Source organism: Manacus candei, unplaced genomic scaffold, assembly GCF_025592945.1.
Source record: "Manacus candei isolate 608988 ecotype Guabito, Panama unplaced genomic scaffold, ASM2559294v1 h1tg000003l, whole genome shotgun sequence".
Classification (NCBI taxonomy): Eukaryota; Metazoa; Chordata; class Aves; order Passeriformes; family Pipridae; genus Manacus; species Manacus candei.
Window position 1 is genome coordinate 4,694,687 of NW_026138051.1, and position 14,295 is coordinate 4,708,981.

The following is a 14,295-nucleotide window of genomic DNA, read 5'->3' on the forward strand; positions in this document are numbered from 1 at the left end:
GGGAGCCCATTGTGATGTGCTTTGACTCCATGGTTGTCATGGTCCTGTGTAGCCAGTCTGCAGGTGCTGTGCTCAGGAGAGCTGCAAGTGTCCTGCTCCAACAGGAGTGGAGAAAACAGCAAAAGAAGTAAGTAATGGCAAGAACAAGAATTTTCTCTTTATCTCCGTTGTTTTCTTTCTCCCTAAAAGCATTTTCCCACTTTGTCCTGAATGGTATTAGATTTTAATAGGTATCTTGGAAAAATGATTCCTGTCCTATTAAGAAATAATTTTGTCTTTAACTACCAAAGTAAAGTTTCTCCATGGGACAGAATTCCTCTCTATATGTGTGTATTCCTCTATGGCACAGGTATATCTGAGGGCAGGGAACCTCCTCATTGAGCACCAGGAGTGCTGAGAGAACTAACCCTTCAAAGGGCACTATCTGTGTGAAACACAGCCAGTCTTTTCTCTGTATAGCACTTCAAAAAATGGGATTCTCCCCTTATCAATACTAGAAAAATAGTGTCTAGATTTAAGGTGTCTTAACAACTAAGTGGTAATAATTGAAAAAAGACCTTTCGATCGAGGTTAAAAGAGGAGCAGCAGGCAAAGTGAAATACAGCATCTGGCAAAGCAGTCATCAGGGGTTGGCTGGGGGTACAAAACACAGCTTAAACCTACTGTTAAATTACTATGAATGACTTGGGGATTTCTTACAATGTTTTTGTCCATAATATAGTTTTGAACCACCTTTTAAAATTGTTATCCAAAGCATATGTTCCAATTTTAAAAAGACTGAAGAACTCAACGAGCTACACCAGAATTCAGTCTTAAGCTTCCAGCAGTTTTTCATTCTTCAGTCCTGATTCTGCTCATTGAACCTGGATTAAAATTTTTAGCTAAAAATGATCCTTTTAAGTACCAGGTGTCCAGCTCTGGGACACTTCAGAGAGATGATTTTTTGGCTAGCCTCTGTTAACAAGATGCCTTCCTTTAAACTCTCTTTAGGTGAGTAATTTCTTCAAAATCATTTCTTACCGAAATATATATGGATTCACTGGGTTTGGCCTCCTTTCTTGTAAAAAAAAAAAAAAAAAAGGCAGTTCTCTGTGCAGCAATCAGCTGTCAGGTTTGTTCTAAGCCATAAATGTGAAGCTAAGACTAATAATTTTTTATGCATGACCCTGTTCCTGTTGTTGCTGTTGGTTTTATTGCAGCAATGCTGCCCATTGGCACCCATCGAGCGTGGGTCGTCATGGTCCTGATCCTGCTCTGTAGCATCCATTCACGTGAGTATTGCAAGGGGAAAAGCATTTTCAAAGAAACAACCATTACTTTTACTAGCAGGAAGTTTATAGTTTTGTTGTCTTGGGAATGATTGGAAAATACTGAGAAATATTACAAGCAGCTACTCCAGAGGGGATTGATCAGTCCTGAGACTTAAATAGAGCAAAAAAAATTTTCCTGCAACTTTCCCCTTTCCCTCTGTGCATCTGTACCAGAAATGCTGCTTGTTTCATCCCTGGCAGTGCATCTTGCTTTTATTTTAACTTGATTATAGATTCTTCTATTTTTTATCTTGCTTTGACTTTTTTTTTTTCTAGCATACTGTTAAAGGTGTTCTTATAGTCTGTTGAGAATTGATGTATTTGCTTACTACAGCAAATGACTGAAAAGATTTTTGTCTCATAACTTGCACCCACAACAGAAGTTAAATTTGTGCATCTGACATGTATAAAGGAGCAATCCACAGGTTAAGGTTGAGTCTGATCCTTAATGCATTGAGAAACCAGACTTAGGGACTCCCTGTTGAGCCCTTGATGAAAGGCTCTCAGTTGCTGTGTCGTTGTAAAAGGCTTCCAGGGTGGGAGAGTGGGAGCTCTAAGACAGATAAAATGTGATAAATACAGCAATGCCCATTAAACCTCTGTACCTGTATGGCTCCTGTCTCTTTAAACTCTGGCAGGAGTGTGTAATGCAGCCATGGCCGTGTTTTCAGATAATTCTTACCAAATCGATTGCTGTAAACCTCATCTCATGAAATTCCTGTGAAATTATTACAGAATCTTTAAAATTTTCTGCTCTTCTGTGCTGTTCACTGGCAGGGAGAGGGGCCCCATCACATAACTGTTGGTGTGAGCCTTGGTGGTCATGTTTCTGTTATACATTAGTTTCAGATTCTTTATTTTGACAATAACTTCAATTCTCCCTTCACTGATGCAGCTTCTTCCCAAGGGAATTTTTGTATGGCACAGAAGGGGCAAGCTGTGCCCCAGGACAAGTAGGGAATTTATGCTCTTGTTGCTGTTAGCTCAATAATTATCCAAAAGATAATTCTTCGATACCTTAGTTTTTGGTTAGGCTGCAATCTCACTTTTGTGCACAAGGAACTCTAAAACCATGAAATGGCTTTCAGCAGACTCCATCACAGAAAGCTATTAAAGCTGTGATGGTATAAGTTTCTCTCACGTAGAGAAAAAAAGGCAGGCAGGGGAGGAATCCTGGGTTTCTTTTTTTCCCCTCATTGGGGAGTGGTTGATTGCCAGTGGAGTCCCACTGTGATTTGCACTTTTGGTTTAATGAAAAAGAGATGTGGGGAGGCAGCAAGGTTTACTGACACCACATTTTTTAGAGTAGTGTAAATGAAAGGTGATTGAGAAGTCCCAGAGCAAGAAATCACTATGGTTTGGGAAAATACTGCAGTACCTCTATTTTCGGGATGTTTTGCTCTTTCCTACACAACTGCAGTAGGTCACTGAAGCAAAATAGTGGGATAGATGCATGTTTGTTTGTGTCTGATAAAGATACCTTTCACCACTTTTCTGTGTTTTAGCTGGGGTCTGATCCTTGTCCAGAAGGCTGAATGTTCTGCTTGTGTACATAAGAGAAATATAACTGTAGATACAATAAAGTGTTTTCATGTAATCTGAACCTTACAGGTGAACAGCAGGGCTTTTTATCCTTGACAGTTTCCACCTGAATGGATACTTTAATTTAAATTTTACGGCTTTAGTTCTTTACTCACTGTGTTTCATGAAGCAATTTGAAGTAATAAAAGTGAATACAACAGAAAGACATCTATGCTTAACCTTGCTGGCCCTCAGTAGACACAGTTCATAATGACTGTAAATGCCTTCATAATGAGTGATAATCAGCATGAAAATATAATTGCATTTAATTAATTATGGATATTTTGATAGTAATGAGCTAATCATTGTAAACTCTCAGTTCTTGCAGCCCCAGTGCAGCAAGGTTTAGGACAAAGTGAAGCAGCACCCCACAGTCCCAACATGACACTGAAAGGTGTATTCGAATCTCTCTTAAGCTTCTTCAGGCCAATGAGTAAGTGGCGCTTCACCATGGCAGCATTGTTTCTCTCTTCCCTTTCCACTTCTGCCTCACTTCCAGTCCATCCTCCCACCCCTACCTGTCAGCATTTAATGTATTTTAAACCCTCAGACTAAAATTCACTAGATCTCTTGAAAACGGTAATGCTAAATGTGCCTTTGGAACAATCACAAATTTGCTTCCCTCCTGCAAAACCCTCCCACCCTCAGGAATGGGATCATGCTGGAAATGCTGGAATTGTGCTGGAAAGTTTTGCACAGGATCCACCGTGCCTGGCTTTGCTGTATCTCATCTGAACTAGTTTTCTAATCTTCCCATGTAGAAATAAATTTGGCACAGCCTAAATGAGAGAAGGATTATGCCCCACACTGGTGTTTCTGCCACTTCTACTGGCTGGGGAAGACTCCAGGGCTGTGAGAGTAGGCTGATCCACTCACCTTTGGACTGCTAAAGTTAAATGACAAGAACTACATTTTTTTCATAAAGCTATTGAGACAGAAATCACAATGCTAATTTGCTAATATCAATAAGAAAGGGTTTTTATGTATAAAAATTGCAAGCCTGGTTCAATATCTAGATTACAGACCAATAGGACAAGCAGAAATACTACTTTTCAGCTCAATACATTTCTACATCACCTTAATAGCAGTGTACCTCCCCCAGTATTACTCACACCTAGCCCTAAGTAAACACAGAGGACTGGTGAAGAGCCTGATCCCCTATTTAATAAACTGAATTTGGCTACAAGTAATGTCTGTAATAAATGTGAGACTGACAATGCAACCAGTCCTAGGAGTGTTGTTGGAACCAAATGATGCTTTGCAGCTGCTCTGTCACATAAGGGATGTGATATGATGTTTTCCAGGAATTAAATATACAGAGACACCTACTATTTATGACTATCTTATACATTTAAGCCATTCCCAAAAAGGATCTCATGATTATCAATAAATCTGTTATTAAATAGAAATTTTTTTAAATTGTTTAAATATTTTGTTCAATAACAAAATAATGTGGGGTTTTTTTCAGCTGATTTTCAGCTGTTTGTAGAAACATATAATTAGTGCCAAACAGAAGTGGTTGGTTGCAACATAGTCCTTAAAAAAAAAAAATTTGCCTTAAATGTCTGTTTTCTTTTTTTAATTCAAAACAATCCAGTCAGAAAATTTAATTTGTCATTTTTCACTTACTTTACAAACCTAAGTACAAAAGAAGTGGCAGAATGGTGTTTAACTTCAGCTTTGTAATTGTTTCTTACAGAAACAATGCAAATTACTAAAGATCTTCTGTGCTCTTCTGTTCATTTTAATGTAAAGATTGATTAGGTTTTGGGAAAGAACATACATGGAAGCCAATGATACTGGTTTTTGGCAGAGTTAACATACTAGAGACACCGAAGTGATGGCTTCCCTCTACTTGGGCATTTCTTCTAGGGTAGAAATCTTATTTATTTTTTTCCCTTTATCAAGCATGCCGTCTCAGCAACGAGCAGCCCTTAATTCCTTGTCAAGTAGAAAGTCTTAATAAATCTGAGTGCTTGAAAAATCGCTGTTGTCCTATGAAAATTGGCCAGGACCTGCAGTGTCACATGCCGGTTAAAGACGGTAAGTTTGGTGCTGGGGCTTTCAGCCTCGTGACCAAGTGCTGCTTCTACTCACACAACACAATTTTCTTTGCTCTTTATAACCTCAATTTCTCAGGACACTCCTCTCTTTAAAGGAAGTGCATTTAGTTCTTCATATATATTAATAAAGAAAGCAATGCATTGGTAGAGAGCTGTCTGGATGTCTTGTCCAGCCCAGCACGAGCAGAGAGCAAGTGACATCCAAAGAAACATAGTCACATATGTTCCTATGAAAAGTGAAGTAAAGGCTTTGTTTGTGGAAAGGAGGTTTAATCCAAATTAATAGTGACTCCATGAGAGTACTGTAAAGAAAAGGTGAAGGAACTGGATGTGTTTTACATGGTTTGGTAGGGGCATACAACAGAAATTGAATGTTTTAATAATATTCATTCCCAGCCTGGGCCTTTATATTATGTATAAAAGACACTTCACTATGGCAGGAAGAAGAGCTGTACAGAGAAAATTATATCTCTTCTGCTCATTGTTAAGACACATACTCAAGCAAATGTCAAAATTAAATATGCTTATTCAGCTGTGACTGCTTGATTCCTCATTCCAGTTAAGCTTTTATTGTTTGGACATCAATATCAAAGGCTGATTATTTTACTGAATTATTTGTTCATAGATTAATTAGCTTCTTGAACACTCCTGGATATTCAGCATATGTCCAAAGAAAACAGTTACTGTTTGCCTTGTAGCAATCTGTTGACAAAATAGAAGCACTTAGCAGATATTGGACTCATGGCAGTTGTGTTTGTAAGATGCTCACAGGCTGCGTACTGAATCATTCCTCTCTGGCAGTTTTGTCTTCAATTTCGCCAGGAATAAAATGAGGGTTTTTGAAAATGCTGCAAAAGTTATGAACTGAAGTAGACAAATAGCATTCATTTGAAAGATTTTGTCTCTATTCTTAAAGAAGCTTCCGAAGGACTTTATTTTTTTTTTATTATTATTATTTATTCCCCCCACTCAACCCTGCCCCATGCCCTGGGCTCACTCAAACCCCAGTTGCCTGTGAAACTAAACAAACACTTGTACTATTCGAACTCAGGTGAAATTTGAGACCAATTCTTTCCCACCTGAGCTCATTTCTTAGTCTTTTGCTGTTGTGTTGCTGCCTAAGATACGTACATAGAATCCTAGAATCACTTAGGTTGGAAAAGACCTTTGTGATCATTGAGCCCAACTCTAAATTCAGCTAAAAGATGGCAATTTTCCTTGGTATTTACTGAAGTCTTAAGGTATAAATGTTGTCAAGAGTTTTGCTGACAAAACCTCTGTCTAAGGGAAGTGGCAGCGTGGCTGTGACTTCCTGGCAGTAAAAATGTCTGTGTTAGAGGCTGATCTCTGTCACCTGTACCTCAGTGGATATATTAGAATATTTCAGAACTAATGCAAACTTCTGCTGACTCTACAGATGTGCAACTGGCAATTCGACTGATTTTGCTCACCGGAGGAGGATTTTTGATTTTGGGGCTTCTACCAATCTGCTGCTGTGCCATTTTGCAGAGAAGGTAAATGTTAGAGTGTCACCAGAGCAAATTTAAGAAGTACTGCTTCTAAACGGTGAAAATTTGGAAAACTGACATCTTCTAAGTAGGTGAGGGGAGGAAAGTTTGGAAAAAAAGAACTAATGTGCAAACACAAAAGATGAGACCTTCTATTTTAAAGCTATATAAAACACAGAGTCAATTTGGCTTAAGGAAAAAAAGTGATTTAATGCCCTAGTACTATTTCTAAAGATCTGGTTATAAAGAACTTGGGCTTAATCTTAGCTTCACTTGCTTGGGAAGTTGCACATAAAACAGGAAGGCCTCCAGGACAGACCTGGAGTTACACAGGAGGACACGGAAGGGAATAACAAAGTAGTAGGCCTGAAGAGAATAAGAAAGATGTGCTGTGAGTGTGCTTGGGAATTAATTATCCCTAAATATACTTCTAATGTGCAGCATGGGGTTTTTTAATGTATAGGGCACATTACAGCCTGTGAGTTCTATGCAAGCAGTTTAGTGTTTGACACTGTGAAGAGTTTCAGCACGTGTAGGTGTTCTTAATATAGTGGGAAAATGTAAGTTCCACGACATCAAAATCATTGAAATGGGATTGAAGGAATTAACATAGTTGTGCTTTATTTTCTAAGATAGTAATTCATATTGAATGGCCAGTGCTACAGCTTGGTTAGTATGATAGAATTGTCTTATTAGTGAAGATTTTTTCCCCCCAACTGTTAAACTTTTGCTCTGCTAAGGTATAGTAGCCTGTGTGGGATCATATACATCCATGTATACACACACATAGACTTTACTAATGTGGCTGCTTAGCAGATGGCTATTGCTGTGGAGTTCCACATTTTGACAAAACCTGCTGTGAGAATCTCCACATTACATCTTACACTGTGCTCAACAGCTGATGTTCAGCATACAGAGAGCTGCACTGAGTCATCCATGACTCTGAAAACAGGAGGCAAAGAATCAACATGAAATTACCATAAATTTTCTGGAAAATGAATTAATATGTGTTCATTTTGAGGGAATTCACATTAATGTTTAAATGATTGTTTCTGTGTTTTTTCATAGCCAGTGAAATTAGGAATATTGCTCTTCTGCTATGACTTGGTTTTTTTTGCTTTGTTTTTTAATGCGGTGATTAACCAGATGCTAAATGGTTTAAATTTCCAACATCATATATTTGAGTTCTAGGAAAGAAGCAATCCTATCAAACTTTGAGCTTTACTGATTTTAGAGGCAGTTGATAGAGAATACTACTTTGAAAAGCATTCCTTTAATGAGCCAAAAACCTTCTCTCTGGGTGGAAATTCTTTTGTTTTCAGCATTGTACAGCCATTGTTGAGAGGACCCCATGTACAGTGCCAAGTCAGTACTGCAAAGGATGTGCAGAAAAGTAAAAATGGTTCTCCAGAGCTATCAAAAAAATAAGAGGGCTTTTGCTGTTGAAATTTGGGATAATTGTTGAACTCCACTGTGCCTCTTCTAGAGCAAATTCCAAGGTTTTCCATAGGAGTCTATATTAAGAAGAAAAAAAGAGAGAGAGAGAGAGCAAACCTGGGCAACTAGGGAAAGCCCTGGAAAGGTTTGGCAGGTCCTTGTGCTACGTGGCAAGGGGTGGCTGTTTGACAAGAGGTGCCCAGGTGAGGGTCAGTCTCTTCTCCAAAGTAACAAGCAACAGGACAAGAGCAAATGGCCTCAGGCTGTGCCAGGGGAGCTCTAGATTGGATTTTAGGAAAAATGCCTTCACTGAAAGGGTTGTCAAGCATTGGAATAGGAAGGGAAGTAGTTGAGTCCAGCCCTGGAGGCATTTAAAAGCCATGTAGATGTAACACCTGGGGACATGGTTTCGTGGTGGACTGGACAGTGCTGAGTTAACAGTTGGACCTGATCATCCTTAAGGTATTTTCCAACTTATATGAATCTGAAGGTGAGGTGAAATTCATGAAGAAAGTGTAAGAGATGGGACAAGCATATTGAAATGCTTTTCCTCACTTTAATCTACGTTCTAGAGATGAACCTTGTGGCGGCTCCTGAAATCAGCTGCAGCTTTGGGAGGTTTCTCACTGGAGCTAGGATTTCATGGCTGAAGTCTATGTCACCTTCTCTAAATTCCTACTTTGGCAGTCAACCAATGTCAGCTGTTGTTTTAATGTGTTGCAGTCCATGTGTCAATCCTGTACAAGGGATAAGCAAAAAAGTTCGGCAGATTGCACGAGAGAGAAGAGAACGTCGGGAGGACACTAATGATGAAGAGGTTCATTTACTGGATTGACTTAAGAAAGAACCATGAGGACAAAAAAAAGGAGGTAAGCTAACCTTGAGATATTGATTTGTTTGTTCATTTTAGGACAGTTTTAATAACTCTGTGTAGAATAATAAAGATATGCATCACTAAACACCTGCTGCCTCCCAGTCCAGCAACATTGTCAGAAGGCACTGTTTGTCAGGGATCACCTTCAGTTTCTGCTGTGGGAGAAGTAATGAGTTTGCAAGAATTTGGTTGCTGTTGCTAACTGACAGCAGAGCCATGGGCAGAGTTACAGCCCTGGGTTAAAGCCCTGCACTGTTTCAGTGTTCCTTATCCCATGTGCAAACTGTGTTGCATGGGAAAGAGGAAAAGCAATGGGTTTGCAGCTTTCAGGAGATTCAGATCCATTTACAGACACTGAAAAACCTGTCCTTCTGTATGGATAGGGGTGGTTTTCAGCTGATGCATCCACACAGCTCCATATCCTGGCATTCTTCCTCAATGCTGAAGAGCAATTGAGTACTGAAACAAATGTGATCTGAGAGAGAAATGGTATTTACTTCACATGAACATGCCAAACTATAGCCTACTAAAGGTGTCACAATGAAATAAAACAATGTCAGTGAGGTCATTAGACAACAAGGAAATATTTCAGGGAGAGTATTGATTTGGCAGAAACATAAAGATGTCCCTAAATCTGGTCATACTCATGGTTGGGGGTTTTTTCTCTTTAGTGTATAGGAACATCCACCTCCTCTTGAAGACCAAGCTGAAGACACCAGGATTATTTGACTACCTCTTAGAAAATGACAATTTGGTTTTAGTATTGAAGTAATATGATGTTGTTAACCCTTGATAATACTATTGATTTTACAATAAAAGTTCTTCATTCACAGTTCCTTGTGCTCATTCCATACCTCCTGTACAAAAAAACTGGTAAAGCTGAAAGGCAAACTGCTCATGGCAACCTCTGAATAATAAAGTCAGTGTTCTTTTAGCACTGTAGCATCCTTGTGGAGGGATATAAAGATACCAGTTATGTGCCCATTTCAGTTTAGGGGTCAGTCTTATAATGATTAAGAGAGTGTTGTCCCTCATTAAATTGGTAGTGAGGGAAGCTCACTCTCTGTATTGGATGGCCCCATAGCACAGCAGTGCTACTCTGAGTGAGGAGAAGGACTAATTCCTTACCAGGGTACAGAAGATTTGGGAAATCTCTTGTTGGGCAATTGCTTTAAAGATCTGCTTGGCAAAAATACAGAGTACTCAAGGAAACTGTGGGAGTGTTATCTCTGGCACCTAAAAGAATGTCAGTAGAAATCAGTGTCACCAATAGTAATGCAAAAACTTGTCATTTTTCTTTGGGGCTGTGAGGTCCACGTAGCAGAATTTCCAAGAGCTACAACAGGCAGGAAGGGAGCTTTGCTCCTAAGCTGGAGAATAAATGTTATGAGGATTCTTAGAAACAGTGTACTTTCAGAATTCTCCACTTAATAATTTTTTTAGTTTTATCAATCCTAAAAAAAAAAAGCATCACTTAAAATCCAAGTGTAATGGGGGTGGAATATGCATATGGGCAGTCTCATGAAGTTGTTGAAGTGCTTACTGATGGTCAGACATAATTATATGCAGGAGCTTTAAAGCCTGACATTGTAACCATTGCCAGAAGCATTTTATTACAGATGGTTTGGTTATAATTTTGTAAGCAAAAGTATTACAGTATTTTTGATGTGGAGCAGCAGAATGATGGAGACTGAACAGGGCTCTGTTTGCCTTCCAAATCTGTTGTGTGTTTGCTCTTTCTTCATATCATTTTTATGAGTGGTGGAATATGTCTATAGACATTTTGACAAAGATAAAAACGGTTTCCTGCTCCATGAATTTAGAGGCACTGTCACAGCTGAGCTGTGCATGTGACAAACCACAGAGATCCTCGTGGCTGGTGATTGTGGAGAGAGCAAGAATAGGTAGGCTTTTCTATGGTGCTTCATGGTTTTGATTTGAAGGGCAATAAATCCCTTCTGTTTCCATGTCATTGACAGCACAACTGCTCTCGGTGTCACATAACGTCCTGACAAGGGGACACACTGATAAAACAACTGTGTTTAACAGTGAGCAATCAGTGGGCCTGCAGGAACTGTGTCTGGCAGCCCCAGAACAAGAGGAGCATAAGCAAAATGCATGTGCAGTAAGAGGAGGAGGTGAGATGAAGTCACAGCCAGGGTTATGCTCCTCCTAGTGGGACAGCAGTCAGGAGCACAGTGCATGGACTTGGGCCATGTCCTTTGCCATGTAGCAACTTTGTTGTAAAAATGTTCTGAGAAGCTGGAAGTTTTGCTTTTCAGTTGAAGAAGGCAAAAGCTCCGATTTTACATTTTAATTTCTTTATTAGCTTGAGAATTCATCGAATCAATAGCTGTCAAGCTGTGGGTATTGCATAAATAACTGCCATCTGTACCTAAAATGCCATAATAACTGTTTTATTATTATTGAAGGTCAATATTGCCACCTTAGGGTCAAATCACAGATATTCATTCACAGGCCTGCATGTGATGTGAACTGTACTGACATTGTCACACAAAGGTGGATGTTTTGATCAGCTGATCTGCTGCTTACTTCCACTAATGAATATTCAGATGCCCTGAATAATAATTGGTTGGTTGGTTTTGTGCTCCTGGACTTTAAGATTCTACAGAACAATTTCAGGATGGGGTTACCCCATGTCTACCAGGAACCTGTCTTTTCCCCAGTGCCTCAGCTGCTGATTGTATCATATACACAAAGCTGCATGTTGCTGAGCCAAACTCAATTTTCCTTTGTCATTTCTGTCCCTTCCAAGATCTCCGTTAGGGTCCAGGTCAGCTACGAGAAGGCACAGGCATTTTTACCAGGCTCTTCACAGTGCCTCTGTGGCTTGCAAAGAAGCTGGTGATGGCTGGGTGTGGTCCCCAAATCTGCAGAAAAAGACCTTCCACCTCCCCGGCCCAGGGAGAGGGAGGGACAAGTTCAGTACTAAAATCAGGGACCACAAGATGGTGCTGCAGGAAAACATTTTTCCCTCAGCGGTTTTGGCTTCTAGAGAACTTTATTGATTTCTGCCTTTTACAATGTGGTTCATCAAGTCCCAAAAAGGCAGATGGTGTACAATAGAGCAATGGTCACTCGGTAAAAAAGACAACATAATACAGCATATGATGACAAGGTTTTGGAAGACTTACCAGATATACAAACCATTGCTTGTGGCTTTAGCTCTGCTCTCTTTCCTATTGAACTGATACAGAGTGAAACAAAAGAGCTCTCAGTGGAACATCCCTCTTTATCTTCACCCAGATTAAATAAATACAAGGCTAAACACCTTGTGCCAATTCACAATAGCTGTGTCCAGGAGTGGATGCTGCTGCCCTAGAGATGGGAGCTATGAGAGGGCTTCAACAGCCAGCCAGCCCTTCATCACATCACCAGAGCCTGCATCATGGCTAATGGCAAAGGGTTTGCCTCACTTTCTGTTCCCTCTGACACCAAACCCACACCTTTAACCACATTCAGTGAGATGAAGAGAAAGGGTTGCAATAATTTTTTTAGAAAGCTTTAAAGCAATATGAAATGACTGCATGGCACTGTGGGTGATTGTGGCAATATCTGGTAGTTCTGTGCATTTGACCTTTAGAAAGCTTTCAAAGTCATGAGAACTTTAAAAAATAAATACAATGGAATGAAACCCAAGTTTCACGCTTCAGAGTTAGAGTGAGAGAATAGATAAAATCCTAAGCCAAATACAAATTTGTATTAAAGGAAAATCTCAGTGACTGGGGAACTTGTCTTATATTTTTGAAGGCTTGGGGTTCAGTTCTGAGGCCTATTTTACCCAGCTGAAATTCATGCAATGCCAGAGAGTGCAGATATAGGAGGAGAATGTGCTTTGTTGCTCAACAAACATTTTCTGAGCTTGTCTCCATGTAAGGGATGTAATTTTAAAATGTTATGGTTCCTCTGATCCTTGCTGACCTAGGGTTGGATGCACAGCTAAAATGAAGTGTAAAGGTCTCACTGGAAAAGTGTTCTATGTTCTCCTGCAAGGTCCCAGTGGAGCGACTGGTTCTGTCCAACTCAATTTTGCTTCTGATGTTTGTGCCTCAAACCTTTTTTGTTCTTACAAAACGCTGGGAAAAAAAAATTTAAAAAATGGTTTCTGCCAGATGAAAGGGAAAAACTGTCCACAGCTGTACTGTTCTGGCCTTCTGAGTTTCACTGAGGTGCTTCCAAGTGCCTTCACAAAAGGCACGTTTCTGCCTGCACTGCTTCCTCCCAGAGCCCACTATCCTATGTGTATCTCCCATCCAAGCAGAGAAATCTTTGAGCACGTGTGTGTGTTCTGCTCTGTGTACAGGTAAGTGGAGCAGAGCCTCACCCTGCAGCAGCTGTTCCTCTGCAGTACCCACCACCATCCCTGGCTCTGCAGGGGTGGTTGTGTCAGCTGCCATTCAGGCAATGTGGGAGGGGTGATGGAAATTCTACCCAGAGCTGCCCTGTGTAGAGAGCATGGCTGTGGATGCTGTAGTCCTGCTGCATCAGTCTCCCTGGTTTCCAGGTATGGGATTTTTCAGTCTGTAAGACTAGAGCTGTTCAATATTCCACCTATGGTCACGAAGTGAAATGATCAGAACAACTTGCCTTTAGAAAAGGAATTTTCTAATACAAGTGCTTGGCCTGCCATTTAGCACTACGCTCTTGCCCAGGCTCCTGTTCAGGTTTTTACTGACTCTTCAAGCTTTAAATATTTCCCTATTGAAGACACTTGATCCAGCACTTGATCTAAATGTGGGATGGAGAAACTGTGCCAACAAAAAGGACAGAAAACATCCTTTGCTTAGGACTTATGGCACAAGTAGGAGATCCAGGGAGATAATACACAGCTATAAAATACTCTTGCATACATTTCCTAATGGGGAAATCCTGTTTCAGTTAAATGCACCAGGTAGGTAGCAGCATTGCCAAAATGCAATTTCTTCAATTAAACATGGCCTTATGAATTGCAGTAGTTCATTGTGGTTGGCTGTGTGATGAGTCTTTTCCCATCATCTTCAAGGAAGGACAGGGAAAAGTTCATTCCCCGTTCCTAACACTGGGTGCATTGATAGCTGATATTTCCAGTTATATTTCTCAGATACCAAACTGATAACTTTAAAGAATGACAGAGCTCAGTTTGAAGGAAGGAGCTCTTATGGTCTCTATGAACAACTGTGGGAAGCAAGGAAACCTGAGAGCCTGGGGGAAAACAGTTATTGGGATGGTGTTGTTTTGATGTCACAGTAGGGGATCCATATCAAGCTTTTGAGTAGTGGCTAAGCAGGGCAAATTACTGTTATGGTGGTTGCCATTCATAACAGTCCTAGAATGCCATAAAATGACTATGGTTAAACTGTGAAACATCTGGGGTTAGGGCACATCAGCTAAAGACCAGGCTGTGCAAACTGGATGGGAAGAGAAGGAAGTGAAAAATGACATGGAAAATGTTACCAGAATGCAACAGAATCTTATTTCTATTTTGCTTTTGCAATTTGTTTTTCTTATATGTGAACACACAA

At 40.1% G+C, this 14,295-nt stretch overlaps 1 protein-coding gene across 1 annotated transcript; it reads left to right on the forward strand.

Moving 5' to 3' along the window:
• On the forward strand, positions 1 to 9,603 carry FMR1NB (FMR1 neighbor). Its single transcript, XM_051789193.1, has 7 exons — positions 1 to 127; positions 1,200 to 1,271; positions 3,211 to 3,324; positions 4,800 to 4,934; positions 6,372 to 6,468; positions 8,623 to 8,768; positions 9,445 to 9,603. Exons 2-6 carry the CDS (start codon positions 1,202 to 1,204, stop codon positions 8,732 to 8,734), a joined length of 528 nt encoding a protein of 175 aa, XP_051645153.1. The 5' UTR covers positions 1 to 127; positions 1,200 to 1,201; the 3' UTR covers positions 8,735 to 8,768; positions 9,445 to 9,603.
• The last annotated feature ends 4,692 nt before the right edge of the window (positions 9,604 to 14,295 follow it).